The sequence below is a fragment of the Hemiscyllium ocellatum genome, chromosome 11 (genome assembly GCF_020745735.1).
Source record: "Hemiscyllium ocellatum isolate sHemOce1 chromosome 11, sHemOce1.pat.X.cur, whole genome shotgun sequence".
Classification (NCBI taxonomy): domain Eukaryota; kingdom Metazoa; phylum Chordata; class Chondrichthyes; order Orectolobiformes; family Hemiscylliidae; genus Hemiscyllium; species Hemiscyllium ocellatum.
This window is the reverse complement of record NC_083411.1, coordinates 87492029-87511225: the sequence shown is the minus strand read 5'-3', so window position 1 is coordinate 87511225 and position 19197 is coordinate 87492029. Positions and strand designations below refer to the sequence as shown.

At 38.9% G+C, this 19197-nt stretch overlaps 1 protein-coding gene across 4 annotated transcripts in view; it reads right to left on the bottom strand.

Moving 5' to 3' along the window:
- cstf2 (cleavage stimulation factor, 3' pre-RNA, subunit 2) overlaps positions 1 to 19197 on the bottom strand; it is a 68845-nt gene that overhangs the window by 33831 nt on the left and 15817 nt on the right. For 2 of the 4 annotated variants that reach the window (XM_060832672.1, XM_060832671.1), the window contains exons 7-9: positions 14598 to 14760; positions 9663 to 9725; positions 5009 to 5065 (exon numbers count right to left, since the gene is read on the bottom strand). In XM_060832672.1, coding sequence (XP_060688655.1) covers positions 5009 to 5065; positions 9663 to 9725; positions 14598 to 14760 — 283 coding nt within the window. The remainder of the gene's footprint in view (positions 1 to 5008; positions 5066 to 9662; positions 9726 to 14597; positions 14761 to 19197) is intronic. The other 2 variants (XM_060832675.1, XM_060832674.1) reach the window with 1 other exon arrangement.

The following is a 19197-nucleotide window of genomic DNA, read 5'->3' as shown; positions in this document are numbered from 1 at the left end:
CTAATAAGATAAATAAATGCATTTAAAATTCAAATTTCAGCCCAGATAAAAAGAAATGAAAACATTTCAAATCGGCATGATTTGCAGCTGTTCAATATTTCAAAAGCCTGCCTGGCAATATTATGGTTAGAGATATAATGCATTTCATTATTTTCTCTCACAATCACACTACTTATTGGTAACCTTGCATTGCATGCATCAAAAACCAAGATGAGCACCCTCTTGATGTTAACCATTGTATACACAGTAATCTGAGAGGCTCAGCTTGTTAAAGTTTATTTGTAACTTAAATGAAACCATGCAGAAAAGCTCAATCCATTGCAAAGTCATGTCATATTACTTAGGGTCGCAGCAAAGACTTCAACTCATTATGCCATGGGCTGATTTTTACAGAAACAAATATTTGTCGGTGTTACATTGTATTACAACGCAAATTATGTTAAGACAACATGTGGGAATTAAAATAATTATAAAACACCTTGTAAGTAAAACAGGACTATTCAGTTTTTAAGAAGTAATACGCAAGATGTGGATCTCAAAATAATTGTGTTTTACACTGCACTTAAATTTTATACTGCCCACATCCAGTCAAACCAGCTAAACAGAGGAAGAATTGTCTCTAACTAAATTCAGGAAATCACCATCAGTTCTCTGATTTCATATGAAGCTATTTTAACATTTTACTACATGCTTCCCACTTCTCTGTTTCACTAGAACAGATTTGAAGTTGTTGAATTTTATTCACTGAAATCACTATCACAGTTGCCAATAACACAAACATCTCCAAACATTCCCAATTTCTTAAATTGGGTCTTTTTTCCCAATCAGTTAAACATTACACAACATTGTTACAGTTAGGCCACAGTTCTAACATATTAACTTACCTGACTGATGAGGATCCAAATATTGATTCTATTCTCTATCAGAAAATCTAAAAGTTTTAATATTGATTTCTGAGCAGTAACTGAGGGCACAGAAAACCTTGGAAATGTATACTGGGGCAAAAAACAAATTTCCAATTAGATTTGAAGAGTGGTCAAAACCTGTTAGGTCAAGTAAAGGATGAACAATGATAAAGTATATGGATACTCAGTATCCATAAGTTGGCAGATGCAGAACATATTACAGTCTACTGGCTAATAAAGAGGATTACCGCTCTAACCCACTATCGTCCATACAGGAAAATAAAGGCAAAATATTGCAGATGCTAAAGATCTAAAATAAAAACAAAGTACTGGAGAAATAAAACCAAAGTACTGGAGAAATTTAGCAAGCTGGCAGCATCTGGAGAAAGAACAGTTCATCCTGGATACAGTTGAGCTTCATGAGTTTTGTTGAAATTACATTCTTCCAGCCAAGTGGACAGAGGGTCTTGAAATCCTTGATTTCTGACTTGCAGATAGTGGACAAGCACTCACAGGCAAAGAGGTATTTGCAAAGAATTCCCAGTCCCTAACCTGTTCTTATTGCTATAGTATTTACATGGCTGGTCCAGTTCAGTTAATGACCAATGGTAACTATCAGGATATTGACAATGGGGGATAATGCCATTAAATGCCAAATGAGGATTGTTGGATTGTCTGGCACTTGCATGGTGCAAATGTTTCTTGTGACTTTTCAGCCCAATCTTGTATGTTGTCCAGGTCTTGCTGCACACGTCCATAGTATCTGAGGAGCTGCAAGGGATACTAAATAATTTTCAAATCATTACTGAATAACCCCACTTCTGACTATATGTTGGAAGGATGTATTATCATCGAGTTGGGCCTGGTAGTTGTGCTTGAAATCAATGGGGCTTTGGAAGAGATCATGGTTATATGTTAATTGGGGGTAGCTAGTTGAGTAGCTAGTTGGGTGTATGTTAGTGAGGTAGGAGTTCGTGTGCAAGAGAGTTGGAATAAAACTGATCAGAAAAGGATGTGCCTGGAGTCTAGCTACATTTAACCTCTGTTCTTTAATGGTGTTAGCATAAGATGATAGCAGTCTGCAAGCCCAAGATTGAAAACCATGTATTATTCTAACCAAAGAAAGATGACTGACTCAAAATATAAAAGTATTAATGTACATAAATAAAATTTATCAAAAAAGGTGACTTATTAATTACTTGAGAGACATGGTCAAATTTTGAAAACTTCCAAAATTGTGAAAATAATTTCATTGAAGAGTAAGTGATGGAATTTAGTAGATTGTTTGCAAGATAGGAATTCCATCTGGAAATTCCTCAATGTGTGCTGGAATTCAAGTTATTAGACTGTGTCAAAGTATTGAGTTTCCACAGTTTTCTAGTTTTGGTAGGAGTTAAATTTGTAGGTAAATACATGCTGCTAGAACAAATATCAAAAGCACCAAGGGAAAGCTTTCTGTATGCAAATGGAACAATTAGGCAGGCAACAGAAAATGGATGACAAAATGTTAACAGGCTGGAAAAGTAGTCTAGCCTGCGCAGGTGTCAAAAAATGAGGACAAAGATGCTTTTAACAATTTGGAAACGCAAAAAGAATTTGTGACGTTTGATAAAAGAATGAACCCCAGAAATGCCATGGTGTAGTGAATCAATTTTGCAGATGTGGTATCAATTAAGATTATGCCAAGTGGTTTAATAGAGTAAATGAAATTAAATACAAACGGAATATTCAGAGGAAGAAGATGGATAGATCAATCGAAAACAGGGCACTGTAATGATCACAAGACGTGTTAGCCAAGCAATGAATGTGCTGATGTCAGAATCTTTCAATTGTGCAATTTTTAGACAGCAGAAATACATCTACAATATGTGGAGTAAACTGGCTAAAAGACTACCTCGGCTCTCTTAGTAACAAGGAATGGAACAAAATTAAGGAATTTGATAGTTTCACCAGGTTCAGATTTGGGGATGATAACATAGTAGAATCCTTAAAAAGGGTAGCCATTCTTTGTAAAATAGCCAGGATCAATCATTTTACGAGCGTAGATGTAATAGCCAGTAATATATCATCGCGATCCATGAAAAATGCTTTGAAACTGGATATTAAAATGACAATAGTTGGGAATGTAGATCAATTGATATTAAAGCAATATCATCGGCAGGGAGATCAGCTCAAAGGGGAGCATTTGTACACTCTTCAAAAGAGGTCCCAAACAAACTGAACAGTCTGAAACTTAAATAAATGCATACGTGAATTAAATGGCATTTGGCACTTCTTGATAAGATCCATCGTACTAAAATTGGACTGTGTAGAGTTGAAAGCAAACCCCACCACGTTTTACTACCACCAGGAACAACAACTTTCAGGTATCTTTATAATGCATGTAGGTGATTTTTTGGGGGGTTGGAAGATGTGAATTTGAAAGCAATGCTATAACTGGGGTTAGAATAGAGTATTAGGCTTCTGGGACTTTTAGGTACACTGGATTGAAAAATCGAGAAGAATACATTGAGTGCTACTATGAAAAACCCCAGCTGAAAGATATCATCCAGATGAATGAAAAATGGAAAAAAAATTAAAATTAATGTATTGTATTTTGAAATTTCCATTATTTGGATATACCAGGAAGATGAACTTATTGTTTTTAACTGATGCTTATTACATAAGAAAGAGATAGGTCCACAAACGTAGGAGTGTTTTATGATGTTTCTTTTGGAAAAGGTAAATGTTGCACCTTGGTATTGGAAACCTGAAAGATCAGAGAGTAGTGTGCAGTAACTTAGTATTAGAGTACATATGGCATTTTTCTTAGATAAAATAGCTGAAGAAATTCTAAAAAGGGATTCAGCTGTAATACCTACTAAATGCTAAAACAGCAATAGTTTCTGGAGAAACTCAGGTCATGTGGCAAACCTGTGGAGTGAAAAATATGTTTCATGCCCTACGTGACTTCAGTCTATACCATTACTCCCTACAGCTCTAGACTTTGCAAATTCCTTCCACCAGATCCTTCCACAGAAGTCATTTGCGCTGGAACTCTTAGTTTGTTTGAAGAGTTCACTTCCAACAACTCTGAAAGAGCTCAATACCATTCAGCAAAAAAGCATCCAATTTGACCGGCATCTCGTTTAATAACTTTTACTTTCATTCTTCTCTAGCACAGGATAGATCTACTTGCCGTGCTTGCCACCTTTAAGAGGCACTACATCTTTGAGATCTGATTTGGGTCATTTTTGTACCTTAAAAGGTGCTATATTAGTTTAGTGCTGTCTGGACGAAAGCTGGTATCTCAATCCTATCTTAACAAATCCAAAATTTGGATTTGGAATAAAGCCAAACAAATCCAATGGATCATACATATCCTACCATTTGCATGAACCCTATAACAGGAATCAGATATCCTATCTGTTGACCAGGTTTGTACTTTACCACAAATTTTGGATGCATTTATACTGTAACTATGGCATTTATGCCAAGCACTACAACACAAATTACATAAATGCAGTCTGAATCTGGAGTTCATGCATAGATTTAAGGAAAGAGGTCGATGGCTAAGAGATTTGAGGAGTAAGCTTTGCAATCTAAGGGTAGTGGGAGTCTTGAACTTACCGCTTGAAAGGATAGTTGAGTCAGAAACTCTTGTAACATTTACGCATTAAATAGATATTCATTTGCATTGCCATAGTCTCCAGGGAAAATGGGATTAGCGTAGTGAGATATTTGTTGGTTGACACAGACAAAATGGGCTGAATGGCCTCTTTCTGTGCTGCAAACCTGTCTGATCCTTGCACTTCAGTCACATTCCTCAACTTTTAAGTCTACAAGATCCTTCCTGAATAGATATTATCATTAATTGCAACCAAATTTCAGACAATTTATTACATTTTGGTGCACCACAATGAAACTCCACAAATACTTAACCTCTGACCTCTAATTTGAAACAGGAGACACATTCCATATTTTAAAAAGTTTAACCCTTGCATCTCATTCAACCAAATGTAATATCTCTCAAAGTGAAAGCAACCAGCAAACATGAAGGGTTACACCTCTCCGTTACAGGTTATTTGTAAGATCAGAGGTTAAACTTTCATTCAAATTAGTACCTTGTCCTCTCTCGATCTGTGCAGTCCCTGCAGAGGCCACAGGTGAGTGCATACTTCCTGTGAGAACACGAGATAAAGAATAGTGCAATGGATAACCTGTCCTTTTATAACATTCAGGTTTTGTGCAACAAAAGTAACAGAAGCACATGCAATACCTCTTCATTTGAACAATCTGACTGGAAGGGTTCTGGTGATGGCAGTACAAGCTATGCCCAACACTTCAAAAGACAATATTGTGCAGTGTGCCAGGAAAACAGATGGTTTTAGACAGCATTCTAACAAGAGATCTTTGTGACAGAAAAAAGGTTTCTCATGAAGTGAGAAAAAGAGGGTAAAGATGATAAGGGAAAAAAAAATAGAATCCATGATGATCATCATATAAAAACTATGAAGTCTGCAAAGATCAGGCATGGAAACAAATGTTTACTAAATAAACATGCAGGCAAAAGGAATTTTAAAAGAGAAGCAAGGAAGTGCGCATAGGAACATGCCATGTAATGACAGAACTAGCAACAAGAATGTTTGGCTAGAATTTCTGTTTCAATAAGTTATAAGTCCAGCAATTTTAATTTTGAAAACCAGATACGCCTGTGCCGATAAGCAGACACCACTGAAAATCATCAGAACGTACTCATAGTAGCTCACCATAATAGAAAGCTAGAGTAAACTTCAAGAAAGTTACAGCCTATGCTTAATACATTTCTATCCTGACAGCAACTCAGCACAAGCCAGAGTCCTCAACTTCAAAAGGGCAGTTCCAGGGGTACAGGGAAAATGAAGACTGCAGGTGCTGGAGAGTCAGAGACGAAAAGGTGGTGCTAGAAAAGCACAGCAGGTCAGGCAGCATCCGAGGAGCAGGAGAGTGGACATTTCAGTCATAAGTCTTTCAGAATTACTGATGAAGGGCTTATGCCCAAAACGTCGACTCTCCAGTTCCTCAGATGCTGCATGACCTGAAGTGCTTTTCCAGTGCTACCCTTTTCGACTGGCGAATTCCAGAGGTACGAAGAAAGAGCTGTCTAAAGCAGGCTGGGAAAGGAGACCAAATGGAAGTCAGTTGATGAGCAGTGGCAGACCTATCAGCAGATATCTCATAAGACTCACCAGAAATCTATTCCAGTCAAAAAGAAGTACTCGATGAAGTTGATGAATCATCTGTGGTTGACAAAGGCAGTCAAGGAGAGAGTTTCCAATCAAAAATTAAGGCATGCAATACTGTAAAAACTAATGGCAAGCCAGAAGGTTGGAATTTTGTTTCTTTTTAGGAATCAGAAGCAGTTGACTAAAATAAATGTAAAAACATAAAGCAAGAGCTTCTACAGGTGTATAAAAAGAATTAGTGTCACTAAATTAAGTGTGGAACCCTTGGAGGATGCAAGTGAGGAATTAATAACAGGAAATCAGGAAATGGTACATAATGGTACATGGGAGGTGAGATTAGTTGCTGGACTGTTAATCCAGAGACCCAGATAAAGTTCTGGAGACCTGGGTTTGAAACCAGTCACAGCAGGTAGTGAAATTTGAATTCAATAAATATCTGGAATTAGGAATGTAATGATGACCATGAATTGATTGTTGGAAAAACCCATCTGGTTCACTAATGTCCTTTAGGGAAAGAAACTGCCATCCTTACCTAGTCTGGCCTACATGTAACTCCAGACCCACAGCAATGGGGTTGACTCTTAACAGCGCTCTGGGCAATTATGGATGAGCAATGGATGCTGCCTAGCCAGAGACATCCTCATCCCATGAATGAATAAAGGGGAAAAAAAAATTAACTTTTTGCATTGACCTTCATGGAGGCAGACACGATAATCACCCCAAAGATATCAGATTAACATGGTGCTAATGTGAAGAAACATCAGGCAACACTGTGGCTCAGTGGTCAGCACTGCTGCTTCACAATGCAAGGGGTTCTGGTTCAATTCCAGCCTTGGGTCACTGCCGGTTTGGAGTCTGAATATTCTCTCTGTTTGCATGGATTTCTGCCCACAATGCAAACATATGCACGGCCACGGCAGACTGTTCATAGTATGCAAGGATCTACAAGCTAGGTGGGTTAGCAGTGTTAAATGCATAATTATGAGGATAGGGTAGGAGGGGCTGGGTTTGGGTGGGACGCTCTTCAGAAGGGTGGGTGCAGACTCAAATGGGCCAAACAGCCTCTTTCCGTACTGTAGGGATTCAATGAATCTATGATCTTGTAGCAGTCTCTATCATGATGGACCAAGTCTTTGTCAAATTGATGGGACCCAAGACAAACAAGTCTTCAGGACTTTATGATTGCATAAATATTGCAGGCTTTGGGTGAAATCACGCCCAGCAAATTAGAAAAGTGGTAACATGACAGGCCTGTTCAAGAAGAGAGGCAGCAAAAAAGCCAACTATTAAGTTAGAAATGGGTAATTTAAAAAAACTTAACACAAGCAAACAGAAAGGGAAAGCATGTTTGACAAATCTGATAGAGTTCTTTGAGGATATAACAGCAAAGCTGATAAAGGAGAACCGCTGGATGTGGTGATTCCAGATTTCCAGAAGACATTTGAAAGGTGCCACAAAAAGGTTATTGTGCAAGACAGGAGCTTACAGTATTGGGGGTAATGTGTTAGAATGGATTGACAGCTGGTGAACATTTGGACAAAACAGAGTTGGGATCAATGGATCTTTTTCAGGTTAAAAAGACATAGCTAGAAGAGTGCCACAAGAATCAGTCCTCAGGCTTTAACTCTATTATTTAATGACTTGGAGCAGGGGGCAGAGCGCAATGTATCTAAATTTGCTAAAGATACAAAAATAGGTGGGAGTGTGTGCAGTGATGAGGATGTAAAGAAAAACCTGCAAGGTGGGTTGAGTGATTGGACAAAAACTTACCAGATATAATTTAACGTAGAACAGTGTGAGGCCATGTACTTTGATAGGAAGAATCAGAATTAAAATGAAGAAAAATTTCAAAAAGTGCAGAAAAATTTTCCCATAGGGCATAAGGTAGTGAATATCTTGAAGGGAGTGTGGAGGATAGATCACTGAAAGTATTTAAAGAGGTAGATGCATAGAGTTTTGAAATAGCAGGCAGCTAAGGGTTATAATAAGCTGGCATAATAGAGGAGTTGAGGCCTGGCGCAGATCTTGTTGAGGCGCCAAATGGCTTACCTCTGCTCCTATGTCTGGTGTTCTTATGTTATAAAATTGTACTTTGAATGCTGCCCACTGCTGCTAAGAAATTTGGGAGGAAATAATTCAGATTTGTATGCTAAGTATGCTGTGTATCAAATCTGAAGTTCGTGGAAAATGCAGGTCACTGGGCTAGACAGAATAAATAATCTGAATTTCTTAAGCTAGCAAAAGCCTAATATACAACTGATCAATTTTCTTCTGATATTTAAATACAAATAGCTTTTCTCAAAGATATGAATTACTATCTCGGTGCATCATCAATTTAAATCCTTCATGCAATAAGCAAGTATGCATGGGGATTACTCACAATCAAAATAAATTTTGCAAGCAAATAATCAGATGCTATTACACTGCAGCTTACTTGATGACTGCATTCATTTTGTGGTGACTATTTATCAGCATACGTTCACTAGACTCTACTAATATTATTTTAGAACATTGTCCTAAACTACAAAAAAAAGTTTCCAAACAAAAATGAAAACATTAATAGCACCAAGAGACAAAAATACACCTGAGCTTAAAATGGAAAATTAAAGAGGGAAAGGCTACAATAATACATGAAACATGCAAAGGAAGCTAAAGGATCATTCCACAAATTTCACAACTGTGTGCAGCTCTTAAGCAGATCTTGAATTGTATAATTACATTGAGGTTACCACACATTTTACTTAACCTTATATCTACACGGACAGAAATCCTTCTCACTTAATGTAGTAAAGTTAAGTAAAGCTTTTACAATAGGAGTCTATCAAATTAAAACTTCACATTGGAGGAGTACTGTAGAAAAGGTTCCTGAGCTTGGGTTTGAATTTAGTTCAGGTAAAGCAATAAAAGCATTTCCGTCACTCGGAAGCTTGGTCAAGTGGAACAGAGTGTAAGCTTGCATCATTGCGTCGGTATGCCTATTGTTAGAGAGGTGTTCCTGTTTAAGGGATGATTTGTTAGGAGTCTTCCTGCCAACATTTCCTTGATGAAACCATCACCACGTATCAATAAAAGTCAACAAATGACCGCTGTGTTTCAGAATTTGGTGTCTGAGAAAAGTTGTGCAAGCAGCTTAAGAACGATGGTCCTTAAACACTGCACCATCTAATCCATTTAGTGGGAAAGAAAAAATGTTGTGCTTCCATGATTTGGGTGCAAAGGACACTTTGGGCATACTATCCCATTTAATTATAACTTTTTTTGAGGCAATATGTAGAGGCAATTTGGATGATACTAGAGAAGAAAAGAAACAATCAATAGCTGGTTATACTGTATTAACTAGTTCATTGATAGAAAAGATCTCTTACCCAAAATGGATGGTACCAATTGTTACTCCTCCCTACTGTTCAAATACGATCCCCCTCCCTCTTAGTAAGCAAAAAATATTTCTTTAAAATATATATAATCACAATGGTCATTGAAACAAATAAAGGACACAATTTCTTTTCAAAACACAAATCAAAAAATTTTAAAATTCCAGAACACAAAACAATACCTTGTCCTCTATCCATTGGCACAGGTCCTGACTGCGGAAGACCCATCTGCGGCTGCATGTTTCCTATGGGGAATAAAGTTGCACGCATAAAGTTCAAATCAATTATTACATGTAATAAATGCATAATCAAGCCTTTTCTGTGCAATTTCCCCAAAAGATGGGTCCACAATCAAAGCAACATATTACAACTTAACAACCATCCTATTTATTTATGCTTCATATCGGCAACTTAGGAACGGCACCAATTCACTCGGCTAAGATTTTACTCAAAACATCAACACCAGTTGAGATCAGATTTCAACTCTGGGACAAATGTAGAGAAGGAATTCTTAGTTCAGTCTCTCTGTTTTTCCTGCCTTCCCTCTATCCTCCCCTCTCTCACAAGCAGCAAGTTCTGTTTTGTAGTTTTATGTATTGTTCACCTTACAAAGATAGTCATTGTGCTTGTAAAATCATGCTGTATTGTTTTCACCATTGAATGCAAGTTTAATCTTTTTCTAAAAAAGGTATCCAATGTTCTATGGAGATTGTAGCAATATTTGTGCTATCTCAAAATCTGCTGAGATCCATCTCCATAGCAGTGACCAACTTAGTCCCCAGTTCATTTCACCTCCTGTTGAAAACTTCATGCACACTTTCATTACTTCTTGCTAAACCCATGTATTCCTGGCTGGTCTCCCACATTCCACGTTTCAAAGTTGAGCTCATCCAAACCTTGGCCACCTAAAATGGCAATGAGTCCTATTTCCCATTTTTCCTGTGCTCTCAGACCTATACTGACTGTTGGTGAAGCATATGTTGGATTTACATTCTGACCTTCATTCCAAATCCTTCTATGGTCTTACCCTTTACTATTTCTCTAATTTCCTCCAAATATCAGGCCTCTTGTATAGTCCCAATTATGAATGTTCCACCATTGGCATCTGAAGGTGCGACCATCTCGGCCCCATGTTATGGGATTTGCTTCCTAGAGCTTTCCACCTATCTACTTTATTTTCCTCATTTCAGTCACTTCTTCAAACCTACCCTCTTTGACCAAGCGTTTGGACATCTACATCTCCTTATGGCTCCTGTGAAGTACCTTGGTCACTTAATTTCCTCAAAACAAATATGACATCTTTGAGAATGGGTTGAGAAATAAATGAAATAATGAAAATCCATGATGTACATTTCACCAACATGAATGAACAATATTAATCATAACTCATTAACAAAGCTTTACTGTGTTAAAGGAGGATGACTAGTCACAGACTCATTGAGATGCACAGCACTGAAATAGACCCTTCAGTCCAACTTGACCATGCTGACCAGATATTCTAAATTAGTCTATTCCCATTTACCAGCATTTGGCCCATATCCCTCCAAACTCTTCCTATTCATGTACCCATCCAAATGTATTTTAAATGTTGCAATTGTATGAGCCTCCACCATTTTCTCTGGCAACTCATTCCATACATGCACCACCCTCTACATGAAATAGTTGCCCCTCAGGTCCCTTTTAAGTCTTTCCCCTCTCACCTCTAGTTTTGGACTTCCCACTCCAGGGAAAAGTCCTTGCCTACTTACCTTATTCATGCTCCTGTGAATTTATCAATCTCTACAAGGTTACCTCTCAGCCTCCAATGTTCCAGAGAAAATAGCCCCAGTCCAGTCAGCCTCTCTCTATAGCTCAAACCCTCCAACCCTGGCAACATCTTTATAACTCTTTTCTGAACCCTTTCAAGTTTCACAATATTCTTCCAATAGCCAAGAGACCAGAATTGCATGAGTATTCCAATAGTGGCCTTACCAAATGTCCTGTACAGCCACAACATGACCTCCCAACTCCAATACTCAAAGGCTCTGACCAATAAAGACAAGCATACCAACCACCTTCTTCACTAACTTATCTACCTGTGACTCCACTGACAAGGTATTGTGAACCTGCATCCAACTTCTTTGTTCAGCAACACTCCCTTGGATTTTAACATGAAGTACATAAGTCCTACCCTGAACTGCATTTCTAACACGCACTACTTCACATTTATCTAAATTAAACTCCATCTACCAATCCTTGAACCATTGACCCACCTGATCACGATCATGTTGTACTGAGGGAACCTTCTTCGCTGTCCAATTTTGGTGTTGTTATCTGCAAACTTACTAACAATACCTCCTATGTTCACATCCAAATCATTTAAATAAATGAAAAGCAATGGATCCAGCACCAATCCTTGTGGCACCCTACTGGTTCACAGGCCTCCAGTCTGAAAAATAACCCTCCACCACCACCCTGTCTACCACTTCTGAGCCAGTTCTGCATCCAAATACCTAGTTCTCCCTCGACGTAAGCTAATCTTGTTAAACAGTCTACCACAAGGAACCTTGTTGAACGCCTTACTGAAATCCATATGGATCACATCCACTGCTTTGCCCTAATCAATCCTCTTTGCCACTCTAGTTAGTGATACATGATTTCCCATGCACAAAGCCATGTTGACTATCCCGAATCAGTCCTTGCCTTTCCAAATACATGTAAACTCTATACCTCCCTCCTGCATCAGACTTTCCAAATGCATCACCTTGCATTTGTCTGGATTAAATTCTATGCCAATTCTCTACCCAAGTCTCCAGCCTATGTTCTGTTGTATCATTTGGCAAGTTTCCTCACCATCTGTAGCTCCCCCAATCTTTGTCATCTGCAAACTTACAATTCAAGTTACCTACATTCTCTTCCAAATAATTTATTTTTATATATTACAAACAGAGGTGCCAGCATAGATCCCTGAGGTACACCAAATCTCCAGTCAGAAAAATACCCTTTCAACACTACTCTGCCTGCTATAACCAAGCCAGCTGTGTATCCATCTTCTCAGCTCACTGCAGATCCCATGTGACATCACCTTCTGATTCAGCCTGCCACCTTTACGGGCCTTGTCAAAGGTCTTGCTAAAGTTCATGTGGACAACATCCACCATTCTGTCCTGAATTATCTTTGTCACTTCCTCAAAAAAACTCAATCAAGTTTGAGAGACACAATCTCCCCCATACAAAGCAATGCTGCTTGTCACTGGAGCAGACCCCATTAGGCCCTGAGGACTTGTCTAGTGTAATGCTGTGCAAAACACCCAATACTTCCTTCTTTATGCTGACACGCCCCTCTCTAGATTCACCATCCACCATGTCCCTCTACTTTTTGAACCGATGCAAAGTATTTTTTAAGGTCCGCATCCACATCCTCTGGCTCCATGCATAAATTTCCTCCTTTACCCATGAGGGAATCTATTGATCTTTTCCTTAATCCTGTTTGCCAACGTCATTACATGGCCACTTTTAGCCTCCTAATTCCTTGTTTAAGTCATTTCCTGTTTTCTTTATATTCCTCGTGGGCTCGGTCATCAGTCTTCCAAACCTTACGTGTTTCCTTTTTCTTTCTAACTAAGCTCACAATATCTCTTGTTATTCAAGGTTCTTGCCATAAAGGTGACTAAACCAGTTGGAGGTATTCTATTTTACTGCTTTGTTAAAAGAAATGGAGCACTTTTCCCAACCAACAGACATCTCAAGGTGCTTTAAAGCCAATGCAATATCTTTCAAAGAATAGTCACCGTTGTGATGTGCCCTGGGAGTTAAATATTGGCCAGAACACCAGGGATAATTCCTCTATTCTTCTTCAAAATCATGGGGAGACTGAGCATCTTTAGCATCCACTGAAACAGGCAGATAGGGCCTCAATTTTAACATATTAAAGATGGCACCTCTGACGATGTCAGGTTTGGTTTTTATTTTCAAGCCCAGGAGTAGGATTTCAACTAAGAGGTAGTTCATAAGAGACAATGGTAATGCTTAAAATTTATTAGAGTATTCATATTTATTAATTAAATTAATATTTTATTAAATAATGTAATACATAAAACTGATATAATGTTGGATTTCTAAGGTTTCTGCTTATAGTTACTGATAGTAAGCAAATTGTATATTGTAAATTGTTTGGTTACTGATAGCATGTAAGTTGTACATTGTTTGGTTACCATCTAGTGGCATTCACATAGAACTACAACTGTATGAGGAGGCGGAGATTGAATTTTTCATCAAAAGCAGTGAATCTATATTGGTGTTTATCCACAAATAGATTAAATAGGAAATCTCCAAAAAGTACAAGTATCAGATTCTAGCATATGTTACTGTGTCAGGAGATGACGGAGCAAAAGAGGGCAAATAGATCTGAGTTAAAGATCTGCAATCATCTAACTGAATGGTGGGGTAGGCTTGCAGGACTGAATGTCCTACTCCTATCTTATAATTTACATAACAGCATTTGAGTGTGAAGTGTATTTACACTGGGGATTCCTCTTAAGCGGTGCAGCCTTTGTCTTAAGTTGGGTATACTCACCAAGATGTGAGTTGCAACAATATAAATTTAGCCAGGAATTGGGGAAATGGCTAAAGGCGTAGCCAAAGAGTGAATCTAGATTCCAAAAGCCATGCACGTTTGTCAAAATGTTAGCAGGTTTTAGAAATCGGCTTATTGAGAGGTGGTGTTCAAGGTCATTAAGTTTTTCATTTAATAGGAGCAAATTGAAAAAAATTATATTGAACTCCTGCTCTAGGTAACTTCCACACCTACACAATAGATCAGTATGTCCCCTCGATTTATTTGCTGCCCGTCAGACCCAGGCAAATTCAGATACAATCTTACCATAAATACTAACATTGCGGCAGTGGTTCAATGGGCTTAAATAAAATGTTCTGTTTATAATAAGGATTGACAATCCAAGATACTGGTAAGTTCTGGACAATTTAAACATTTTGAAAATATATTTCACATTTTTGTTATCACTGGAAATGTAAATAAAAAGTAAAGAAAACTAAAAAGGAGGAAATGGAAATTAATTAAGCCAAAATTTAAAACATCTCAGGATTATTCCAGAAAGTATATTTTAAAATTTCACATACCTCCAGGCCCAACTGGTCCCGGTCCAGGTCCAGGTCCAGGTCCAGGTCCAGGCCCAGGTAATGGCCCCCCTGGACCCTGTACTGGTCCTGGCCCAGGAACAGATGCTGCAGGCTGCATAGGTTGCTGCATCATGGAAGGAGCCCCATTCACATGCATCCCACTCTAATTAAGAGCAAAATTAAACAATTCTTACACATTTTTTATATAAGTACTTCAATACACTTACAGAAATAACGACTTGCAGCTTAAAAAAAGTTGCATATCATTACATAACTTACAAAACAGATATTTATTTCTGCTCTTAATTGTACTGTAATCTGCAGCTTCCCAATGGAGTTCAACAAAGCTGGAAGTCATCATTTATCCTTGCTTCTGCATTTTTAAGGAAAATGCATAAACAAAGACATAACTTAAGAAATTAAATACTAAGCACAAAAATATTGAAACATTAAAAACATATTTTGCAATCTCTAGATAATTTTTCTGATTCTTTATGCCTCTCTACTTGGGAAGTGGGCTAGCTCTATTTTAAAAATGCATCCTCAAAGACACTGTTAAAACAGTTAATTTGAGAGATAAGGAAATTGTTGTGTTGCGATAAATCTGTTCCCATTTGCTCTGCAAGTGCCAAACATTACTCTACCGCTAAAAAAATGGTTTGGTATCTTAATCATAGCCGCATTGAAATCCACTTAACACAGCAAACTTTGTTTTAACCAGCATGTTATGAACCGGTACTCTCAATAAACCAGCAAAAACAATATATCTCAAATATTGAGAAATTTACTGGATTATTATGATCTCTGCTACGACCAAGTTGTCAAATACGGCTGTGCGAGAGTAGGCTCTCTGCAGCTAAGTTTTATTTAAATCAAAGTTCCATTACTAATTAAGTGATCTATGCTGTAAATAAAAGTGATGTGCATACCATCTTTATTATGTTTCTACCACTTAGCATGTGTTTTTACGTTGATCTGGTGGACCTCTTGAACAACTGGAATATTTGGTCAGCTGGTGTACTCCTGATCCCATGGGTGCCGGTTTATAAGTAGTTTGCTGGAAATACTTCCTCGGTATCGTTATAATGACCATTGATTATGAAGCACACCTTTCAATATAGTGGCATAATCTTAATGGAGCTACACTGGAAATTCAGATGAGAAAATATTTAAAATTAGAATGTCCAGACCAAGCATTTCTAGAAAGGGCTGAATGCTTTTCTTTGTAAAGCTTCTCAATTTTTAAAAAAAACTCTTTCACAGGAAATGGACGTCACTGACTTGGCAAGTATTTACTGCCCACCCCAATTGCTCTCGAGAAGATGGTGACGAACCACCTTGTTGAACCATGGTGGGCCATGTGATGTAAGAGCACCAACAATCCTGTTAGGAAGAGAATTCCAGGATTTTGACCCAGCAGCTAGGAAATCACAGCAAATTATTTCCAAGTCAGGATAACGTGAGGCTTGGCAGGGAACATACAGATAGCAGATGCATAGGAGCATCACTATCAGTGTGGATTGGAAGGTGCTGTTGAAGGAACCAAGGCTAGTTATTGCATTGCAATTTGTAGATGATTGCTGATTCCTGTCACTGTTCATCAGCGGTGGCTGGAGTGCCAATTGAGTGGCTGCTTCGTCCTGTGCCGGGGCACTTGTGCCTTCTGCCTTGAAGATGGTGACAGGCTTTAGAAAGTCAGGAATTCACTGCAAGTCCATTGTAGAATTCCTAGCTACTGACCTGCTCTTATGGGTCACATTACTTATACGGATGGTTCAGTTTCTGGTCAATGTTAACTCACAGGGTGTTGATTGTGGGGAATTCAGCAATGAGAAAGCCATTGATCCTTAAAAGGTAGATGGCTAGATGCTAGCTTCTTCGAGATGGTCATTTTCTGGCACTTGTGTAAGTGCGAACGTTACATCTTACTTATCAGCCAATGCCTGAATATTGTTCAGGTCGTACTGCATATACGCACAAATCACCCAAATACCTAAGGAGGCACAAATGGCACTGAACATTGTGTAGTCAGCAGCAAACATTCCCATTCAGACCTTGCACAGGGAAGGTCATTGATAAAATAGCTGGTGGCGGCTTTGGCCTGGGGCAGTACTCTGAACTCCTACAGTGCCCTCCCAAGATTAAAGACAATGGTCTGCAACATCACCGCCAAATTCCTTAGTGTTAGATCTGACTTCAACCAGTGAAAAGCACCCCACCCACCCCCATTTGGCATTGACTCCAGCTTTTCTAGGGCATTTTGATGTCATAACTGGTCAAATGGTGCCCTGCTGTCAAGTGCACTCACTCTCACTTCACTCCTGAATTCAGGTTTTTGTCCATGTTTGGCGCAAGACTTATGAGGTCAGGAACTGAAGGAACCCAAATTATGCATCAGTGAGCAGGCTCCTGCTGAGTAAGGACCAGTTCACATCACTATTGATGAGACCATCCAGGACTGCTCAAGCAGTAATTGGTCAGGATGAATTTATCTTTCTATGGACTGGACCACCTGCACAATTTTCCATATTTTGCTGGTAGATGACAATGCTGTGGCTGAACGATAAAATATTGGCTAAGGGTATGGTTAGTTCTGGATACTAGTCTCCAGTAACTCAGCTGGAAACTTATCAGAACCACAACTATTGGAGCATACAGTGCCTTCAGTTGTTTCTTGATGTCACATGGAATGAATCAAATTGGCTAAAGACCGACATATGATGCTGGGGACATCAGGCGGAGTCCAAGATGTATCATCCAATTGACAGTCTGGTTGAAGATAGATACAAATGTTTCAGCCAAACCTTTTGCACTAGTGTGCCAAGGATGGTAATTTTTGTGGAGTCTCCTCTTCCAATTAATCATTTAATTGCCCATCACTATTCACAACTGGATGTGGCAAGCCTACAGAGCTTGGACCTGATCAATTGGTCCATCTATTCCTGCTTCCACTGTTTTGCACATGAGTAATCCTGTTTTGTAGCTTTATGAAGCTGACACCATATTTTGAGATATAGGAGAAAGTGAGGACTGCAGATGATGAAGATCAGAGTCAAGAGTGTGGTGCTGGAAAAGCACAGCAGGTCAGGCAGCATTCGAGGAGCAGGAGAATCGATGTTTCTGGCATAAGCCCTTCATCAAGAATCCTGGAAAGACCACTTGCACTTTACATTGAACCAGGATTTATTCCCTGGCTTGATAGCAACATTTGAATGGGGTTATTAGGCCAGAGACTGAGTGAACACAAAAGCAAAATTCCAGACTTGATGGGTATCTAAAACAAAATAAAGTACTGGAGAACTTCAGTTGATCTGGCAGCAACAGCAAAGGGAGAGCATGAGTTATGCTTCAAATCCCTTCTGACTCTTATTCAGAACTCTAGTTTCTCCAACATTTTCTGTTTTCGTGGTTGAGTACAATTCGGTTGCTGTTGAGAGTATACAATGTGAATTCCCAGATTTCAGTCCCTTTTTTTTTTAAGATTCAAAATTTATTCCATTCAATATGGTGATGGCTCCACATAAGACAATACAGTGTATTTTCAATGAAAGGGTAGATCTTCATCTTAATAAGGACAGTGCAGTGGTTACTCATACCAGTACTGTGACAGATTAGTGAGGAAAATGTCAAATAGATTGCTTGCTCACCATTTTCCTGACCCAGTCTAACAGCTATGTCTTTCAGGACTTGGCCAGCTCAGTCAACAATGGTGAGGGATGTGGAGGTTTTCACTGTTCTTTGCCACCCTCAGTGCTTCTTACATTTGTTGTTCAACATGGAGGAGCATGGATTCAACAAGTGGACTCAGAGTGGAGGACAGTAGGTGGTAATCAGCACAAAGTTCCCACACCCACATTTGACATATGCCTTGAGGCTTCATGTGGTCTGGAGTCAATGTTGAGGACTCACAAGGTAACTTCTCCCTAGTCTGTAGCAATGCTCTCCCACTTTGGTTGGGTCTGTTCTGCAGTGGGAAAGGTCATATCCAGGGATGGTGCAACCAGGGACATTACCTATAGGGTACGATTCCATGTGTATGTGAGACACAGTTTGTCAATAAGGAGGATGTTATATAGCCAACAGGGGGTGGTTTTGATGTTATGGTTTCGGGCATCTATGTCAATGCCAAATGGCCCATATGGATTCACTCCTTATATAGTTTCTGTATGATGTGACAACCGAGTTGCTTATTAGCCACTTCAGAGAGTATTAAGACTCGACCACATTGTTGCAAGTCTAGAGTCACTATGTAGGCCAGACCAGGTATGAATGGCAGATTTCCTTCTATGCTATGTTGAGATTTGAATTCATGTACAGAATATTAATCTATGCATCTAGATTTCCACCCCGTCCTAGTGGCTTTGTGTGTAATAGCATCAATGATTCAAAATGTGCTGAATACAAGCAAGTCCCTGAATCTACTCCTGGTCTGTGCTGAGTTAGCACAAGCAGTATGCTCATTAGTTTTAACCCCATTTGGTGAGAGGGGAAAATCTGAAAAACAAATATCCACAAGGTTCTAGCTCTTAATTCCTGAGCTAAAAATCCTGTTGAAAACTAGATGAGGGAACAGGTTTGAATAGGATGATCACCACAGCTA